Consider the following 22189-nt stretch of genomic DNA (forward strand, 5'->3'; position numbering starts at 1 on the left):
TCCAGGATACCTTCCGATATTTGTGTCCCATTGACTTGTATTGGTATCGGGTATCGGTATCGGCGAGATCCGATATTTTGCCGGTATCGGCCGATCCAATCCGATACCGATACTTTCGAATATCGGAAGGTATCGCTCAACACTAGTAGTAGGTTACGATATTTGCATCAACTAATTTGAGTCAAAATGAAGATTTGGTTATGAAAGTTATATTGTTAACCTTACTTTCATGTTTTTGCGTTAAAAAAATGATCTGTGAAACTCAAATCCTTTCAAAATGTTGGAAAACTTTCTTGTATTTAGTGACATATTGATTAAAATCTTACTTTTCAAAGGGGGTGTTCCAATTTATATTTTCACAGCATGACTAAGTTCATATAGTACAAATCTAACTCAAAACCATTTACTGAAAAATTACATTGATATGTATCAGAACTTATACATCAGACATGGGGAATGCCATAGGTGCCCTATCACATGGTTCCTATATGTAAGAAAAAAGGATATCATTATCCTGACATGATAACTACTAGAGTCAGTAGTATTCATGTTCATAAAATTGCGTAATCTATACTCCTGATGAACGATAACCCATTTACGACCTATGACGTATCCATATGTCCAGGTTTGCTGGTGCTTACCGACCTTGGATGTACGCATATGTGTCACGCCAGAGCGGGGAGAAGCCCGGAGTGAGCCACACAGGGAGGGGGTGAGAGAGCTGATAAAGGGGAGCCTAGATGATAGGGAGAGGTGGAAGATGATGACCCCTCAACACTCAAGTTATGCAGACACCTGCACTCCCTATCGCCCTAGAGGGGTCCTTTCCCCTGTGAACCATCACATGCCTAAGCCCTGGCTGATCCTGAGTCTTAGCCCTAGATAGTGAGCTGGGCAGCAAGACACAAGTCTTATCCCTACGATAAGACAACACATGGAAAGGGATAGACAGCGGAAACACAAAACAAAGGATATCCACAAGAATCAAAAGGAATGCAACAGTTATTCCAGGTTAGTAAGACTCAGGATAGTAAAACCTATTGCTGACATTGGAAGAAGCCTGCAGTGAGTTTAAATAGTGAAGGGGGAGTGTACACTAAGCAGCAGCTGAGACTAAAAACCGATGGAATCTCAGCAGACTTAAACTAAGAACTCTTAACCCCTTCCGTACCAAAAGAAAGTGTAAACCTGCACCACTCATGTGAATGGTCGTCCAGGTTCCATAGAGACCCTGTGATCAATTTATCGCTGTGATCTTCTGATCCTAGGTGCACCACAGGTCCCAGCAGGTTGTGGCAGACTCATAACAGTAACAGTACCCCCCTTCTATGAGGGGCCTCCAGACACTCAGGGCCAGGTTTGTCCGGATGAGCTACATGAAAAGAATGAACCTATCTTCTGGTGTTAACTTCAGATGCTGGTACCTATATTGTCTCCTCCGGACCATTATCTTTTCAATGCACCAGGTACTGGAGGGAACGGCTTGCAAAATGAGAAACAACAATTGTTTTTGCTACCTGAAACTCCAAATTACCGTCCACCAGGCTGAGCTGCTGAAGTTGCCCTGTCAGAGCAGCAATAGGATCCATAATAAATCAAAAATAATAATAATAATAATATATAAAAAAAGTTTTTGGTCAGAGCTAATGTCACGCTATAACGCTGTTAACGCTATAGAGCGCCCTGGGTCGCCCTGTTCCCTTGGTTACTTCTGACGATGAAGATGTCGGTGCCACATATCTTGTCTTAGCTCCTGAATCTGCCCTCAGTGTGTACCCTTCTACAACCCAGGGAAGAGGGGAGTAGTAGTGCAACGTAGTACACCAACTAGACTAACAAGATAATATAAACAGTGGTAAAGAAAAATACCAAACATACAAATATACACTCACATATAACAGAGGTATGCACTGGTGAGTGAAGGATGGGGTTAAACTAAAATAGGAGAAGGGAATTATCACACTTACAAAACCAAGCAACAGTCACAGATAAATCCACCAAACGCCTTCTCAACTATCCACCAACAACTATCTTCCAAGGCATGCAGCATAAGCTATGTGGGTTAGTCAGGACCCAGATTATATAGGGGATGGGAATGGCTAACAGTGCACAGCTGAGTGCCTTGGCTCCAAGAGTTCTCAACAGAGCAGATTAACCCCTGCACTGCCCAAATAAATTTGCACCGTTTAATAAGTAGGTGAAGTGCAGTGAGAAATCAGAAGCTGCAGTCTTCTGGCTCCTCTCTGTCGCAGTGAACAATGGGGCCCATTATGCTGTATGGAGCAATATATGGGGCCACTAAATATTGTATGAAGCAATATATGGAGCCATTATATACTATATGGAGCAATATATGGGGCCTTTATATACTGTATGGAACATTATATGGGGCCATTATATACTATATGGAGTGTTATATGGGGCTCATAATACTGTGGTGCCCATAATACTGTATGGAAGACTATACTGACTGCCCTAAAATTAAAAGTCTACAGTCACTCTTTGTGACTGCAGACTGTTGAATCCCCCCAACACATGTGAGGTGGCCAGGGTGGTAGTCATGGCAAGGGGCTGCTGTTCCAGCACCCCACAAAGAAAAGATAATGTCCTGTCTGTCATCTGGTGTGTGTGTAATGTACGTCACTCACTTTAGGATTGGAGATCTCCTCAAGTTGCACGGTTCCAGTTCCACATGTCACCACACATTGACAGACAGACTCCGCTTTCATTTTTATCATATCAACTTTACTCAACAAGATCAGTTCAGTCACAGACATTGCACAGTAATTCTCACTAATCACAGTTCCTTCCAGCTGTGCTGTCCCTTGCTCTCCAGACAATCTTTGTCTCTGAAATGTACCATTTGGTACGACAGCATCCCGACTTCCTGAACTAGTTCTTGCTTGGGAATCTCCACCTGTTTTCCCCTCTGAGGGCGATATAAAGGATGGCTCTTCCATTACCTAGTTGCTGCTGTTCTCATGCTGCTCCCGTTCCTCGTAGCCATGTGATTTTCAGCCCTATGGTCCTGAACTGTTGGTTCTTCCTTGAACTCGTTTCTGGATCAACCTACAGATCTCAATCCAACTACTAACTGCACTAAACTAGGAAGTGTCCCAACTACACATACTCCTACCCCTCCCAACTTGGAAATCCCCTATTTCCTTAACTACTTCTGTCCTGAACTTATGTAACTTCCTAATCTACAGTGCCCCCCCACTTTACTAAACCCAATTCTAACCATTCTTACTACTCTAACTAAATCCTACACTTATGCTATCGTTTCCTAACTCTATCCCTAGTCTTATAAAACTGCACAACTGTACATTACACATATGTAATCACATAATAAACTATGGGGACCTTCCTACAAGAGGAGTGGGACAGTCAAGTAGTTATATACTGTAATATGTATTGCTAAAGTGTTGTGAGTATGTTGCTAAAAGATTTCTATAAGGATTAAGAACAGTGATGCAGTTTGAGCCAATCAATGATTAAAAGGATACCGTGTTATGTGCTCTCACTGGAACCTGCTGGTATTCATAGTTAGCTCATATATAAGTATTGTTAAGATACAAATCCAAAGGTATTAATGTCTATTAGACATAATGTAAGTATAAATCATCAATAAAAAAGAGGATTCAGTAGGCAAGTGGTATTGTAAGGTTGTTACCGTTCCTCTGTTTGATGAAGTTACAGTTCGATAATATCTAATCCCTGCATTAGAGAATCCTCTGTGGATATTCACACAGTTCAAAAAAGTGGCTTGCGGCAGCTGGTTAGTAGATCTAACGGATCGCTGTCCTGGCTGGTGACAAGCACTCCATGCGGCTCTTCTCCGTGGGTGTGCGGTTGTCTATGCGCCGCGGTGAAGTCCAGCTAGGTCACAGCGTCTAAGAGGCAAACAGGACCTGCATGACGTAGGTGGTCACGTGAGATACATGTGACTCCGCTAAGTAAGAGGAGCGGTAAGGACCAATTCATACCCGTTTTGGAAATCCACGGTTTCTTTGTCAGGGATGGTCCAGGTAGTAGCGTGGCTGACTTATATCCTGTCTATTGCCTCCATCATAAAAGAATTAATACAATGCAAACAGTTCCACTTCACTATTTAGTCCTTTTGGCTTTAAGGAGTCCAGGTGAAAGATCCACTGGCTCTCTGCTAGGGACATTTGTTTAATATAGTCCCCTTTTCTCCAGTGCTTATGAACAATTTCTAAGCCCGTAATCACTGTACCGTGAGTTAAGCCACCATGATGTTCTAGGTAGTGCTTAGATAGGGGTTGCCCTTCAAATTTGTTCTTAATGTTTCTCAAATGTTCATTAACATTCATAGGGCGTTTGGTACGTCCCACATATAATTTATCTCAGGGACATTTTAGAGTGTAAATGTAGTGTAGTACGGGTAATAAAGTCAAGAACAATAAATTCCGTCCCTCCTCCAGAGATGCTGTGCTGTTTCTGCGTTTGTAATAGTTTACACGATTTTTTTAAGGAATTAATACTCTGGACTCATGGAGCAATAATATTCCCTAAGTTTTTTGCTTTTTTATAATGTGGGTAACTTTTCCCTATTATTTTGTCGTCCTTCAAAATCTCCCAATGTCTTTTCACAATTTTTTTCAAAATTTGAGCATTAGCATTAAATTGGGTTAACTTATTATAGATACTGTATATCTCCAATATCTTTAGGTTTATCTTCCTTTCTTTTGTTGCCCTGGAGTAGGTTTGTCCATGGGTTTTATTTTTTATTAATTTCAGTTAAAAACTCTACTAATAAATGAGGGCCCGTACATACCACAAACCCACAGACTCCAATAGTTACATCTCAATTGACAGTTTTCACTTACCCAGTTGGCTTACTAATGTCCCTAAGAGCCAGTTTATGCATGCCTACCGAAATTGCTCTAAACCTCAGGATTTTGCTATGAAGGTGGAGTCACTTACTAAAAAATTTGTAAATAAGGGCTATGATAGCCATCTCCTTCTAAGAGCTAGAAATGCAGTGGAAGGTCTTTCTAGGAGATTTTGAAGGACGACAAAATAATAGGGGAAAAGTTACCCACACATCCCAAGTTTGTTTATAAAAAGAAAAAAACTTAGGGAATATTATTGCTCCATCAGACATACAACACTTTATCAATACATATTACAGTATATAACTTCTTGACTGTCCCACTCCTCTCGTAGGAAGGTCTTCACAGTGGAAATGACTGATACCTTTTAACTGAATTTTTGCAGTCTGACACCCCTGTGGTGTTGTCTTATTTGCAGCTCAAACCTTCCTTATTACACTTCACTTGCGCCTCTAACTACTCATTGTACATAATAAACAATGTTACACTTAAAACGTACCCATTTTACTAGGAAGTGATGCAGGACATGACTTGACCCCAACGCACTCTCACATATGTACTGTGCGCTGCGAGGATTTGACAGTTTCTGAGCTATTGTAGAATTTACAATAGATAACACTAATGTAGTTTAAGAAGTAGGTGAAATCTTTAGCTTTGTACTATACCTATATTTCTTAAGTGTTCATTAATGAATTGTGGTATTTGTTATAGGGGTCCAGAGAAACTCTTTCACTCGGGGCCTATGAAAACCTGGAGCAGGCTCTGACTATATAAGTTTAATATACTGTACAAATATTCATCTAAACATCCTTATTTTTAATATCCATAAACAATTGTGTATTGTCATTCCATTTTTGTCCATCAGAGATAAACATACCTAAAAAGCATTTTGTCTGGATGAAGATTTTTTTGCCAGTCCGCCAGTGGGTCTTGTACAGGAAAAGTTTTTAGCCTGCTCAGAAGAGATCTTAGCCTATTTACATGCTGTCCAAATTGTGCCAAGTAGTTCAAGAATACAGTTTCCTCAGGGAGAAGATAGTCTGAAAATGCCAAACATTTAAACAGTGATAATAAATGATAATTTATTTTTCTCGTTAAATGTATTGTTTCAGTTACATGTAATATGTCTGTGGCATTTGTTTATAACAAATGTTAAGGGTTAACTGTACTTTTAAGGACCTTTTCAAAATAAGCTGTCCTGCTTGTTTAGATGAAGAATAACATTATATATTTGCCCTACTTGAATCCTGCATTATCAGAACTTTTACCAAATGCTTCATCTAGTTCTCAATCAGCAATCAACTGAGAGCAAGAGGGAAGGAAACTGGCTTCCGTGATCTTGGCTACACACACCATAGCAAACAAACAAGAATATGTGCTCTTGATTTATTTTTTTAACAAACAGAGAAAAGCAACATTGATTAAATTATACAGCAATACTGAGCTGTGCAGATGTGAATGAGCTCTGGGGTCAGGTAAAAGACTTGTTAGAAACATCTGCGCAATTTTTCTCTGTCTTCCTTAGCCTGTTTCCTCTCCTCTCCCTGTTGCTCACTCACCCTCACCTTACCCTCTACATATAATTTGTATATGAGGTGGCTCTTCATATTGTCTGACAAGATGGATTAGAGCTGTTTTTTTCAGAGTGGATGACAAGTTCAGGAAGCAGGGGGAGGGAAGAAATGGCTGATAAGTAGGTAACGATGCTGATTTCTCCGATAAGATACATTACGAAGCTTCTTATCCTATACAATATGCAAAGCTTGTTGAAAGTACAGTTTTATCTGAACCAGATAGAGATCATGCAACGTATTGTTTTTCCAAGCAATACTTTCTTGCTAAAGTACAATATATACACATTTATTTATATAAATATATATACATATATGTATATGTATATATATATATATATATATAAATATATATATATATATATATATATATATATATATATATATATATATATATATATATATACACACACACAGTATATATACAACTCTGGCAAAAATTAAGTGGTAACTGCAAAATGTTCAGTTTGTCTGATTTTTCTCTTCATAGGCATATTTTTGAGTAAAATATAAATTGCTCTTTTATTCTGTAAACTTCTGACAACATGTCTCTAAATTTTGTATTTTTTTTCTGAAGAGGAGAAATGGTCAAAATTAAAACAAACAGTGCTTTCGGACCTCAAATAATGCAAAGAAAACAAGTTCTTAATCATTTAGAAACAACAATACTAATGTTTTAACTCAGCAAGAGTTCAGAAACCAATATTTTGTGGAATAACCATGATTTTTAGTCACAGCTTTCATGCATCTTGGCATGCTTTCCACCAGTCTTTCACATTGCTTCTGGCGCAAAAATTTAAGCAGTTTTTCTTTGTTTGATGGCTTGTGACTATCCATCATCCTCTTGATTACATTCCAAGGGTTTTCAATGGGGTTCAGGTTGGAGATTGGGCTGCCCATGACAGGGTTTTGATGTGGTCCTCTCTTATTTTTTGCCAGAGCTGTATATAAAGCTTTGAAAAGGTTCTCAATTGAACTGAAACATCTCTAAGCCTCATTGGGTTATTAAGCCACCTTATCTAATTTTTCTCTAAATGGTGTGCTGCCTTAAATTTTTTTAAATATTTGGAGGATTGGTGATTTTCTGGAAGGTCTGGCATCCTGATTAACCAAAACCTGCTTACTGGTGCTCAGTGGCATACCGCCAATGGCGGCAGGCCACGCGATTGCTATGGGGGCACCAGGGGTGAGGGGGCCGGCCGGAGTCGGACCGCAATTGCTGTGCCAGGGGCGGACATACCGCCTGTGTAATCTGGCCTGTTTATCTGGTCCTGAGGCTCCAAGGGCCCCTGATCAGATTGCCCTCAGGTGCGGCGGGCAGGGAGAGATCCCTGCAGCTCCGTTGCCTACAAGAGAAAATGGCAGCAGAGCTGCAGCGATCCATCCTGCTTCCTGCTTGCGCTTCCTGTCTCACACAGCAGTCAGCCGCGTGGCTGGAAGACATAATCATTCAGCGCCGGGCCGCTGTGCCAGTGAGAGGAAGCTGCCAGTGACGGTGATGCTGTGGCTGCAGGAGAGTGTGCAGAGAGGTGAGAGTTGCTGTCTGCTGTGTGTGTGTGTGCAGAGATGAGTGGTGGTTGTGTTAGTGTGTGTGTGTGCGTGCATCCGTGCGTGCGTAGCGCTGCGGGGGAACGTGCAGAGAGGTGAATGGTGCTGTGTGTGTGTCTGTGTGTAGGTGGAGGAGAGGGCAATGATGGGGAGAAGGCAATGATGGGGTGACAGAGAGGGCAATGATGGGGGTGGTGGGGGAGAAAACAATGATGGAGGTGGTGGAAAGGGCAATAATAGGTCGTGGGGGAGGAGGAAATGATGGAGGTGGTGGAATAGCAATGATGGGGGTGGTGGGAGAAAAGGCAATGATGGTGGTAGTGGAAAGGACAATGATGGTGGAAAGTGCAATGATGGGGGTGATAGGGGAGAAGGAATTGATGGAGGTGGTGGAATGTGCAATTATGGGGTGGTGGGAAAAAAGCAATGATAGAGGAGGTGGAAAGGGCAATGATGGGGGTGCTGAGGGAGAAGGACAATGATGGGTGTGGGAGATTGGGAAGGGAGAAAGGGGGATTTATAATAGAGTTAGGAACAGGGGAGGTGGAGGAATATGTTGTTATTGATTATTATGTTTAACTCAGTCCCTTAGTATATAGTATACTCACTTATACATAGCACAGACCCTTAGTATATAGTGTACTCACTTATTATGTAGAGCACAGTCCCATAGTATATAGTGTACTCACTTATTATGTATAGCGCCATCCCGCAGTATAGAGTGTAGTCACTAGTGTTGAGCATTCCGATACCGCAAGTATCGGGTATCGGCCGATACTTGCGGTATCGGAATTCCGATACCGAGTTCCGATACTTTTGTGATATCGGAATCGGAAGTGTGCGATGCGTATGGTTTAAAAATAAAAAATATTGATATACTCACCCGTCCGGCGGCCCCTGCTCTTAGCGGTGCCTCCGTTCCTAAGAATGCAGGGGTGAAAGACCTTCGATGACGTTGCGGCTTGTGATTGGTCACGTGAGCGGTCACATGAGCGCTCACGCGACCAATCACAAGCCGCGACGTCATCGAAGGTCCTTCAGGCGCTCATTCTTAGGAACGGAGGCTGCCGGTTACAGCGGTTACTACCAGGGCGCGTCAGAGGGTGAGTATATCCCTATTTTTTATTTTTATTCTTTATTTTACACATGAATATGGATCCCAGGGCCTGAAGGAGAGTTTCCTCTCCTTCAGACCCTGGGAACCATCCAGGATAGCTTCCGATACGATACTTGTGTCCCATTGACTTGTATTGGTATCGGGTATCGGTATCGGCGATATCCAATATTTTTCGGGTATCGGCCGATACTATCCGATACCGATACTTTCAAGTATCGGAAGGTATCGCTCAACACTAGTGAGTATGTTATTTTTTATTTTATTGTAGCAGCATACAGGTCACATAATACTATGGAGCATCTTATGAGAGCCATCAACCTTTATGGATCAGCATACAGGGCATATACTATGGAGCATCTTATGGGGGCCATCAACCTTTATGGAGCAGCATACGAGGCATATACTATGGAGCATCTTATGGGGGCCATCAACCTTTATGGAGCAGCATATGAGGCATATACTATGGAGCATCTTATGGGGGCCATCAACCTTTATGGAGCAGTGTATGGGGCATATGGATGGGAGCAGCACATTACAGAACAGTGGCGCAGGATGGGAGCAGCACATGACAGAATAGAGCAGCACATGACAGAATAGGGCAGCACATGACAGAACGGGGGTGCAGGATGGCAGCAGCACATGACAGAATGGGGGTGCAGGATGCAAGCAGCACATTACAGTGTGGGGGCACAGGATGGGAGCAGCACATTACAGAACTGTGGCACAGGATGGGAGCAGCACAAGACAGAATAGGGCAGCACATGACAGAACAGGGGTGCAGGATGGCAGCAGCACATGACAGAACAGGGGTGCAGGATGGAAGCAGCACATGACAGAGTGGGGGCGCAGGATGGGAGCAGCACATGACAGAATAGAGCAGCACATGACAGAATAGGGCAGCACATGACAGAACAGGGGTGCAGGATGGCAGCAGCACATGACATAACGGGGGTGCAGGATAGAAGCAGCACATGACAGAGTGGGGGCGCAGGATGGGAGCAGCACATGACAGAACGGGGGAGCTGGATGGGAGCAGCACATGACAGGATGGGGGCACAGGATGGGAGCAGCAAATGACAGAATGGAGGCGCAGGATGGGTGCAGCACATGTCAGAATGGGGGCGCAGGATGGGAGCAGCACATGACAGAATGGAGCCGCAGGATGGTAGCAGCACATGACAGAACTGGGGCGTAGGATGGGAGCAGTACATGACAGAATGGGGTCTAAAGATGAGAGCAGCGCATGACAGCATGGGGGCACAGGATGGGAGCAGCACATGACAGAACGGGGGGTAGGATGGGAGCAGCACATGACAGAATGGGGGAGCAGGATGGCAGCAGCACAAGACAGAATTGGGGCTCAGGATGGGAGCAGCACATGACAGAACGGGGGCGCAGGATGGGAGCAGCACATGACAGAACGGGGGAGCAGGATGGCAGCAGCACATGACAGGATGGGAGCAGCACATGACAGGATGGGGCACAGGATAGGAGCAGCACATGGCAGGATAAGGGCGCAGGATGGGAGCAGCACATGACAGGATGGGGGCGTAGGATGAGAGCACCACATGAAAGGATGGGGCGCGGGATGGGAGCAGCACATACCAAAATGGAGGTGCAGGATGGGAGCAGCACATGACAGCATGTGGGTGCAGGATGCAAGCACTACATGACAGGATGAGGGCGCAGGATGGGAGCAGCACATGACAGCATGGGGGTGCAGGATGGGAGCACCACATGACAGCATGGGGGCACAAGATGGGAGCACATGAAAGGATGAGGGCTCAGGAAGAGAGTAGCACAATGTCAGGACTCTGAACATTTTTTACCTTTTGTGCATTACTGCCCTTTTCCAAGATGGCGTCTTTGGTCTCATGTGCACTGTGTCTTCCTGCTATAAAACTCCACCACCCAGCCTTCAGACTGTGCTAGAGTATTCTGCCTTGCATCCAGCTCCTGATCTCTGATTACTCCCTGGCTATACACCTGCTCCTGTGAACCTGTGTGGTGATCCTGCTACTCTGCTCTGAGTTCCTGCTGCATACACAAGTTTCCAGTAATCCTCCTTCATCTGCTGCTCGTGTTTACTTCCACCTGCATTTGCTGGACATGTAAGCTGCTGCTGCTTTGCATTAACCTGAGACTATTTACCAGGCCTCCCTGGTTGAGCTAAGATATGATTTGAACTGCCTATAAGCATATCTATCTGTGTCTGGACTAAGACAAGGATTTATTCGTGTCAAGTATCCACAAGAATAACTGTGCTTCATAGACTTTCTGCTTGATTGCATTTTGCTCTGAAGTTTCCTATAGACTGCTAAGCTGCGTTTATTATTTGCACCAAGTGTTGTGGACTTGAGTTTCTCTCTGCAACTGTTTGAATCACCGTGTGATAATATAGACTTTACCACTTATAAAACTGTGTCCTGTAGTTGTCTTGTTCCACGCAAAGAGTCTCCTGAGTTATCCCCTATAATTATTACAGGATACTCTAGCCTAAAAAAAAAAAGGAGACTGCTGGAACAATGACTGCAGAAAGCAGATTAGAGCAGGTGTTTTCCATAATTAGATCACTGCAGAAAGATGTGGAAGGTCTGCAAAAGAAGTTTGGAAGCTTTGAACTCAATCAACAAGTGTTTGGACAGACTTTGCAGGACTTGAGCAACCGCATGGCAGCCCAGGAAAACAAACTTGCTTGCATAGAGTCCCAGTATGAACGGGCTTTTCAGGACATAAGCACGCAAATAGCTGCACAAGTGACTTTACCCTCTGGGCAACCGCCACCAGCTAGCCCACCTAAGTTACCCCCATTCAGATTTGATGGTGATCGCGACAAATTTCGTAGCTTTGTGAATCAATGTATGCTATATTTTGATGTGCATGCTGACCGTTTTCCTACTGATAGAGCCAAAGTATTGTGTGTAATAATGCTACTGACCTCACGAGCGCTCGCCTGGGCGAATCCGATGATTGAGTCTCGTGACCCATGGTTAAATGACTTGGATGATTTCTTGGCCGCTATGGCATTAATGTTTGATGACCCTAATCGCCATGCAACCGCTGAATCTGCTTTGTTGTCTTTACGCCAGGCTAAACATTCTGTTATTGAGTATGCCACTGAATTCAGGAGATTGGCGGTAGATACCAATTGGGACAGTTATGCACAATTGCCTATTTTTAAAAGGGGTCTGTCTAGTATTGTAAAAGATGAACTAGCCCGCTCTGAGTCACCACAAGAGCTAGAGACATTTATACAGCATTGTGTGCGCATATACATTCGCCTTACTGAGTGTAGGCAGGAGAAATTTGCTGCATATACCCATGTGTCTAACTTTTCCCTTCCTTCCAAAGAGCCTGCAGGTAAAACCTCTCGGGAGGTGGAGGAGGTGCCCATGCAAATTGATTCCGTTCAGAGGGGCGACATCAATGAGCGCCGGGAGCATCGCCTTCATGAAAGTCTATGTTTCTACTGTGGGCAGTCTGACCACTTCTTGAACAATTGTCCTAAGTGTCCTAGATGGCCTAACAAGGTGCTAGCAGCAATAGGGGAGTATGACAACTGTGATGATGAATCTGACATCTCTGAATGTAGCCTGCCTTTAAACGCTGTATTCCATTCACTTTCTATGACTTCACCCCCCAAGGAGCTGAAGGAAAAGAACTCTCACTGTTCTCTCCCTATTAAGATCCTGTGTTCAGGACAGTGGATTTCCAGTTCAGCTATGATTGACTCTGGTGCAGGTGGCAATTTCATGGATATTGCATTTGCCAAGGAACATGGTATTAAAATTCAGCAAGGAGCCTCTCCAATTACCATGGAAACAGTGGAATGGGTCACCTTTAATCTCTGGGCCTGTGGATCAGGAGACCGTACCCCTTGAAATTTTGTTGGAGCCTAATCATCAGGAGCAACTTTCTTTCTTGTTAATTTCTTCTCCTCATTTTCCTGTGATTTTAGGCATTCCTTGGTTGCATTCTCTGAACCCAATTATCAACTGGGAGACCAAGGAGATTATCTTCCCAACAAGGAGCAACTCAGCGTTAACAGAAGCTGTCCCTGAGTCCACAACTACGGAGCCACATGTACCGGTATTTTCTTTACCTCCAGCTTATAAAGAGTTCTCTGACATCTGTGACAAGAAGAATGCAGATCAGCTTCCTTCACACAGGCATTATGACTGTCCCATTGAGCTGCTTCCCGGGGAAGCCATTCCTTTAGGTAACATATACCCTTTGGCGGCACCTGAGCTTCAAGCCTTAAAAGAATATACTGATGAAAATCTGGCCAAAGGCTTCATACGTCCTTCTTCCTCGCCAGCAGGGGCACTTATCTTTTTTGTAAAGAAGAAGGATGGGACCCTGAGACCCTGTGTTGACTATCGAGAACTCAATAAGGTAACCGTATGAAACCGTTACCCTTTGCCTCTGATTCCCGAATTACTGGAAAGAGTCCGCCATGCTAAGGTGTTCTCTAAACTGGATCTTTGTAGGGCTTATAATTTGGTGCGTATTCGTCCAGGGGATGAGTGGAAGACTGCATTCAGATGCCGGTATGGACACTCTGAATCTCTTGTGATGCCCTTCGGGCTTTGTAACACCCCTGAAACATTTCAACACCTTGCTAATGACATTTTCCGAGATTTGATGGACCAGTTTGTGGTGATCTATTTGGATGATATACTAATCTTTTCTGACTCTCTACAGGAACATGAAGAACATGTCAAAACTGTTTTAAGACGTCAGAAAGAGAACCATCTGTATATTAAGCCGGAGAAATGCGAGTTCCATCATTCTGAGATACAGTTCTTAGGTTATATCATCTCTCCCCAGGGGCTGAACATGGAATCTGGTAAGATTCAGGCTATCCTTGACTGGCCGGTACCCAAGAACGTTAAGGAGGTCCAACGTTTTATTGGTTTTGCAAATTTCTACAGACGCTTCATTCAAAATTTTTCTGATATTGTCCGTCCCATTACTTCCTTGACAAAGAAGGAAAAGCCCTTTAAGTGGTCATCACAGGCTCAAGAAGCTTTTGATCGGCTTAAGATCTGTTTCACATCAGCACCGTTGTTGATACACCCAGATCCAACACTTCCTTTCATTGTGGAGGTGGACGCTTCTGATAATGCTTTGGAGGCTATTCTCTCCCAAAGAACTGTAGAGAAGGGTCTGCTACATCCTTGTGCTTTCTTTTCCCGTAGACTAACCTCAGCAGAGAAGAATTACGACGTGGGAGACAAGGAATTGCTGGCTATTATTGCGGCTTTCAAGGAATGGAGGCATCATCTGCAAGGAGCTGCACAACAGATCATACTGCTAACTGACCATCGCAATCTAGAGTTCCTTAGATCCGCTAGATGTCTTTCTCCTCATCAGGCTCGTTGGAACTTATTTTTAAATCAATTTAACTTTGTTATCTTGTACCATCCAGGTTCTCGTAATGGGTAGGCTGATGCTTTATCCCGAATCCATGCTGCGGATTCCGTACCTGGAGCCCCATCCAAGACCATTCTATCTGATGCCAATTTCATCGGAGTTATCCACGATCAGGACTTGTGGAAGGAGTGCAGGGAGGCCTATGAAGGTGATGTATTTCTGGCCAACCCACCTGTGGATATTAATCTTGTCTTTAAGGGTGGGATGTGGTTCAGAGATTGACTTATCTACGTCCCGGAGGTCGTCCATCTGCAGATCCTCAAGTTGGTACATGACTCCAAGTTGGCTGGTCACAGGGGGGTACAGAAGACACAAGAGTTCCTGAGCCGATTCTTCTTGTGGCCAACTTGCCTGAAGGATACCAAGGACTATGTTCTCTCTTGCGAGGTATGTGCCCATTACAAGACTCCTTATGTGGCACCTACGGGTCTTCTACAACCACTACCTGTTCCGTCCCACCCTTGGGGGTCTATATCAATGGACTTTATTGTGGAGCTGCCTACATCAGGGGGCATGAATACAATCATGGTGGTAGTTGATCGCCTGACTAAAGCTGCTCATTTTGTTCCATGCACCGGCCTCCCCTCGGCTAAAGATACAGTGAACTTGGTGTTAGGAGTTGAGTTTCCTCTGCTGCACAGGGGGAATCTCGATCCGTGTCTGCTGCGGTCTCCCATTCTCCATCGGCCGCAGTGGAGCCTGCTCAGCGGAGACGTCGGTCCCAGCGTCTCACTGAGCCTGATTCTGTGCAAAGGGTTACTGCTGCCTCTCCAGGCTCTGCTATTGTACCCTGCACTGATCTGCGGCGAGCAGGCTTTTCTGGGACTAAGTCCTGCTTTGCACACACTGAGCATGCCCAGGGTAAGATCTCTCAGTGGAGATCAAGGGTCACATGCTCAGGTACTGCAGCCAAATCTATTGGTCCTTCTAGGAAGGTCCTGTAGGTACGCAGGCTCTGTGGCAGTCTCTCATTGGTTCTTTATAGGAAGATCCTGTACGTGCTGCAGCTATTTAAGGCTCGCATGGCCGCACGGCCATGCGCTAGTATCTTCCCAAGTTACGTGCTTTGCGCCACTGTGGTCATGTGCTTGAATGTGTTCAGGGACCTGGCTGAAATAAGCCCCTAGAATGCTGGCACCTCCGGCGAGGAGATTGTGTATGAGTGTATTCAGGGACCTGGCTGAAATAAGCCCCAAGAATGCTGGCACCTCCGGCGAGGAGTGTTGTGTGCATGCATGACCACTGACTGCTCTCATCTGGGTAGTTAGCCTGTGCCTCTGTGAGAGTCTAACAGGGCACAGAGCTTTGCTTTCTCGGCCGCTCTGTGAAGCTAACAGAGCTGGTTCATACCGCCATATTGTGCCGCCATTCACTTAGCAGCAGGATCTTTCCTGCACGGTGGATCCCGGGTTGCGAACGCACCAATCCCATCAATAAACATATTTGGTGCGTTCCGCAAACCCTAACACTTGGTTATACAGAATGTTTTGCGGTTGCACGGGGTTCCGGATGAGATCATCTCTGACCGTGGAGTACAGTTCACTTCAAGATTCTGGAAGGGGTTTTGCTCTGCATTCAATATTAATGTCTGTCTCTCTTCCGCTTATCATCCCCAGACAAATGGTCAGACTGAGCGTACCAACCAGACTTTGGAACAATATCTAAGATGCTATGTCAGCCATCTCCAGGATGATTGGTTGGAGTTGTTGCCGTTAGCCAAATTTTCATATAATAATTCTCAGAGCGCCTCCACTAAATTTACACCTTTCTTTGCCAATCTGGGTTATCATCCGTGTATTTTACCTAGGTCTCCAATTAATTCTCCGGTTCCGGCAGTGACGATGAGACAAAATCTGGAGGTTCTGAAGGAATCCCTGACCAAAGCTCAAGAACGTTATAAGAGATCGGCTGATAGATTCCGTAAACCTGCACCCATGTTCAAGGTAGGAGATTCCGTGTGGTTAGCAACTAAGAATCTGTAGTTAAACGTTCCTTCACAAAAATTTGGACAGAAATTCATTGGCCCTTTCAAGATCAACGGTATTGTGAGCTCTGTGGCCTGCCGGCTGAAGCTGCCTAGGACAATGAAGGTACACCCAGTTTTTCATGTATCTTTACTAAAGCCTGTATCTCCTAATACCTTCCAGGGACTTGTTGTGCCACCTCCGCAGCCTGTGGTGATTGATGGGCAAGAACAATTTGTGGTGGAGGAAATTATTGATTCCAGGATTCGCAGGAATCGGCTCCAATATCTGATAAGATGGCAGGGATATCTCCCTGAGGAAGACTCTTGGGAACCTGTGGAAAACATCAATGCCCCACAGAAGATTTCTCGTTTTCATCAGAGATTCCCTGAGAAACTAGGTCCAGGATCATCCTGAGGCCGGAGGAGGGAGTTCTAAGGAGGGAGTAATGTCAGGACTCTAAACATTTTTTATAACCTAAAAAACTACCTGAAAATATCACTAATAACACCAATTTATAAAACCAAATATTTTATTGTAATATTATAAGGACACTAAACAAAACAAAACACAGAAATCCGGAGGAGGCACAAAGTATAGTTTACAGGAGTTAGTACAGAGGCAATTTGCTATAGCATTCAATATAATATATAGTACTTGATAACGCCCTTGCCTCCAATTCACATATCCATATAAACATGAGCCATGGTAAAAACCAGCCAGTGGAGGTACATACTAATGGTACATTCAAATTTCATGGACTTATTATCCACTTCACTAGATAATGTGAAATATAAAGTGCATAGTGCACAGTGCTAATGGCCCTTAATGCCAATATTCAATGAGGGGTAACAATCCCTGTATAATACCTATCCCATATCCCCTAAGAGATATAGTCAATTATAAGTGCAAAGTGCATATAAAGGATCTTACCATTGCTCATGATACCGTTCCTGTGCCTGAACCCCGCACTCCAACGCGCGTTTCACACGTAGCTTCTTCAGGGAGCATGTGGGTGCAGGATGCAAGCACTACATGACAGGATGAGGGCGCAGGATGGGAGCAGCACATGACAGCATGGGGGTGCAGGATGGGAGCACCACATGACAGCATGGGGGCACAGGATGGGAGCACATGACAGGATGAGGGCTCAGGAAGAGAGTAGCACAATGTCAGGACTCTGAACATTTTTTACCTTTTGTGCATTACTGCCCTTTTCCAAGATGGCGTCTTTGGTCTCATGTGCACTGTGTCTTCCTGCTATAAAACTCCACCCCAGCCTTCAGACTGTGCTAGAGTATTCTGCCTTGCATCCAGCTCCTGATCTCTGATTACTCCCTGGCTATACACCTGCTCCTGTGAACCTGTGTGGTGATCCTGCTACTCTGCTCTGAGTTCCTGCTCCATACACAAGTTTCCAGTAATCCTCCTTCATCTGCTGCTCGTGTTTACTTCCACCTGCATTTGCTGGACATGTAAGCTGCTGCTGCTTCGCATTAACCTGAGACTATTAACCAGGCCTCCCTGATTGAGCTAAGATATGATTTGAACTGCCTATAAGCATATCTATCTGTGTCTGGACTAAGACAAGGATTTATTCGTGTCAAGTATCCACAAGAATAACTCTGCTTCATAGACTTTTTGCTTGATTGCATTTTGCTCTGAAGTTTCCTATAGACTGCTAAGCTGCGTTTATTATTTGCACCAAGTGTTGTGGACTTGAGTTTCTCTCTGCACCTGTTTGAATCACCGTGTGATAATATAGACTTTACCACTTATAAAACTGTGTCCTGTAGTTGTCTTGTTCCACGCAAAGAGTCTCCTGAGTTATCCCCTATAATTATTACACACATGACAGGATGGGGGCGCAGGATGGTAGCAGCACATACCAGAATGGGGGCTCATGATGGGAGCACCACATGACAGGATTGGGGTACAGGATAGGACCACCACATGACAGGATTGGGGTACAGGATGGGAGCACGTGACAGGATGAGTGCTCAGGAAGACAGTAGCACATTACAAGATGGAGGCACACAAAACAGGATGGGGACTGAACATGACAGGATGGGGGCCCAAGATGGTAGCAGCACATGACAAGATTAGGGTGCAGGATGGAAGCAGCACATACCACGATGGAGACCATATACCAATATAAATGCTCGCCACCCGGGCGTAGATCGGTTCAATAGCTAGTACAGTATATAATCCAATATGTAAGGGACGGTGCTGTACATAGCAAGAAAGAGCATTGTATAAGGGACAGCAATATACATAATAAAGAAGATTATGTAATATATATATATGTGTGTGTGGATATATATATACAGTATATATACACACACTGCTCAAAAAAATGAAGGGAACACTAAAATCCCACATCCTAGATATCACTGAATGAAATATTCCAGTTTTAAATCTTTATTCATTACATAGTGGAATGTGTTGAGAGCAATAAAACTTAAAAATAATCAACGTAGATTACAACTAATATCCCATGGAGGTCTGGAGTTGGAATGATGCTCAAAATCAAAGTGGAAAATGAAGTTACAGGCTGATCCAACTTCATTGCAAATGCCTCAAGACAAGGAAATGATGCTCAGTAGTGTGTGTGGCCTCCACGTGCCTGTATGACCTCCCTACAACTCCTGGACAGTGTGTGGTGCAACGTGACGTTGGTAGATGATGCGAGACTTGGTGTCCCAGATGTGTTCAATCGGATTCAAGTATAGGGAATGGGTGGGCCAGTCCATAGCTTAAATGCCTTCATCTTGCAGGAACTGCTGACACACTCCAGCCACATGAGTTCTGGCATTGTCCTGCATTAGGAGGATCCCAGGGCCAACCGCACCAACATATGGTCTCACAAGGGGTCTGAGGAACTCATGTCGGTACCTAGTAGCAGTCAGGTTACCTCTGATGAGCAAATGGAGGGCTGTGCGGCCCTCCAAAGAAATGCCACCCCACACCATTAGTGACCAACTGCCAAACCGGTCATGCTGAAGGATGTTGCAGGCAGCAAATCACTCTCCACGGCGCTTCCAGACTCTGTCACGTATGTCACATATGCTCAGTGTGAACCTGCTTTCATCTGTGAAGAGCACATTGCGCCAGTGGCGAATTTGCCAATCCTGGTGTTCTGTGGCAAATGCCAAGCGTTTTGCACGGTGATGGGCTGTGAGCACAACCCCCATCAGTGGACATCGGGCACTCAGACCATCCTCTTGGAGTCAGGTTCTAACCGTCTGTGCAGATACATGCACATTTGTGGCCTGCTGGAGGTCATTTTGCAGGGCTCTGGCAGTGCTCCTCCTGTTCCTCCTTGCACAAAGGCTGAGGTAGCAGTCCTGCTGATGGGTTGTTGCCTTCCTATGGCCCCTCCATGTCTCCTTGTGTACTGGCCTGTCTCCTGGTAGCACCTCCAGCCTCTGGACACTACGCTGACAGACACAGCAAACCTTCTTGCCACAGCTTGCATTGATGTTCCATTGACACTTGTGTGGGTTGTAGAGTCTGTCTCATGCTACCACGAGTGTGAAAGCACTACCAACATTCAAAAGTGACCAAAACATCAGCCAGAATGCATTGGTACTGAGATGTGGTCTGTGGTCCCCACCTGCAGAGCCACTCCTTTCTTGAGTGTGTCTTGATTAGTGTTGAGCGATACCGTCCGATACTTGAAAGTATCGGTATTGGATAGTATCGGCCGATACCCGAAAAGTATCGGATATCGCCGATACCGATACCCGATACCAATACAAGTCAATGGGACACCAAGTATCGGAAGGTATCCTGATGGTTCCCAGGGTCTGAAGGAGAGGAAACTCCCCTTCAGGCCCTGGGATCCATATTAATGTGTAAAATAAAGAATAAAAATAAAAAATATTGATATACTCACCCTCTGACGCGCCCTGGTTGTAACCGCCAGCCTCCGTTCATAAGAATGAGCGCTTGAAAGTCCTTAGATGACGTCGCGGCCTGTGATTGGTCGCGGAGCGGTCACATGACCGCAACGCGACCAATCACAAGCCGTGACGTCATCTAAGGTCTTTCAAGCGCTTGAAAGACCTTAGATGATGTCACGGCTTGTGATTGGTCGCGTTGCGGTCACGTGACCGCTCCGCGACCAATCACAGGCCGCGACGTCATCTAAGGACTTCCAAGCGCTCATTCTTATGAACGGAGGCTGGCGGTTACAACCAGGGCGCGTCAGAGGGTGAGTATATCAATATTTTTTATTTTTATTCTTTATTTTACACATTAATATCGATCCCGATACCGATTCTCGATACCACAAAAGTATCGGATCTCGGTATCGGAATTCCGATACAGCAAATATCGGCCGATACCCGATACTTGCGGTATCGGAATGCTCAACACTAGTCTTGATAATTGCCAATAATTTCCATCTGTTTTCTATTCCATTTGCACAACAGCATGTGAAATTGATTGTCAAACAGTGTTGCTTCCTAAGTGGACCGTTTGATTTCACAGTAGTTTGATTTACTTGGAGTTTAATTCTGTTGCTTAAGTGTTCCCTTTATTTTTTTGAGCAGTATATATATATATATATATATATATATATATATATATATATATATATATATATATATACATACAGTGGGTACAGAAAGTATTCAGACCCCTTTAAATTTTTCACTCTTTGTTTCAGCCATTTGGTTAATTCAAAAAAGTTCATTTTTTTCACATTAATGTACACTCTGAACTCCATATAGAAATATAGAAATTTTTGCAAATTTAATAAAAAAGAAAGACTGAAATATCACATGGTCATAAATATTCAGACCCTTTGCTCAGACACACATGTTTAAGTCACATGCTGTCCATTTCCTTGTGATCCTCCTTGAGATGGTTCTATTTCTTCATTGGAGTCCAGCTGTGTTTAATTAAACTGATAGGACTTGATTTGGAAAGGCATATAAGACCTCACAGCTCACAGTCCATGTCAGACCCGAATGAGGTCAAAGGAACTTGCCAAGGAGCTCAGAGACAGAATTGTGGCAAGACACATATCTGGCAAAGGTTACAACAGAGTTTCTGCAGTACTCAAGGTTCCTAAGAGCACAGTGGCCTTCATAATCCTTAAATGGAAGAAGTTTGGGATCACCAGAAGTCTTCCTAGACCTGGCTGTCCAGCCAAACTGAGCAATCGTGGGAGAAGAGCCTTGGTGAGAGAGGTAAATAAGAACCCCAAGATCACTATGGCTGAGCTCCAGAGATGCAGTAGGGAGATGGGAGAAAGTTCCACAAAGTCAACTATCACTGCAGCCCTCCACCAGTCGGGCCTTTATGGCAGAGTGGCCCGACAGATCCTCTACTTAGTGCAAGACATATGAAAGCCCGCATAGAGTTTGCTAAAAAACACATGAAGGACTCCCAGACAATGAGAAATAAGATTCTCTGGTCCGATAAGATGAAGACAGACCTTTTTGGTTATAATCCTAAGCAGTATGTGTGGAGAAAACCAGGTACTGCTCATCACCTGCCCAATACAATCCCAACAATGAAACATGGTGGCGGCAGCATCATGCTATAGGGGTGTTTTTCAGCTGCAGTGACAGGATGACTGGTTTTCATTAAAAGACACATGAATGCGGCCAAGTACAGAGATATCCTGGAAGAAAACCTCTTCCAGAGTGCTCTGGACCTCAGACTTGGCCGAAGGTTCACCTTCCA

The 22189-nt window shown here is 44.4% G+C and overlaps 1 protein-coding gene across 5 annotated transcripts in view; it reads right to left on the bottom strand.

Moving 5' to 3' along the window:
* The window catches only part of SHOC1 (shortage in chiasmata 1), a 549593-nt gene that overhangs the window by 413511 nt on the left and 113893 nt on the right, over positions 1 to 22189 (bottom strand). For all 5 annotated transcript variants that reach the window (XM_077251003.1, XM_077251012.1, XM_077251020.1 and 2 more), the window contains exon 6: positions 5734 to 5896. In XM_077251003.1, coding sequence (XP_077107118.1) covers positions 5734 to 5896 — 163 coding nt within the window. The remainder of the gene's footprint in view (positions 1 to 5733; positions 5897 to 22189) is intronic.

The sequence above is a fragment of the Ranitomeya variabilis genome, chromosome 1, assembly GCF_051348905.1.
Source record: "Ranitomeya variabilis isolate aRanVar5 chromosome 1, aRanVar5.hap1, whole genome shotgun sequence".
Lineage (NCBI taxonomy): Eukaryota > Metazoa > Chordata > Amphibia > Anura > Dendrobatidae > Ranitomeya > Ranitomeya variabilis.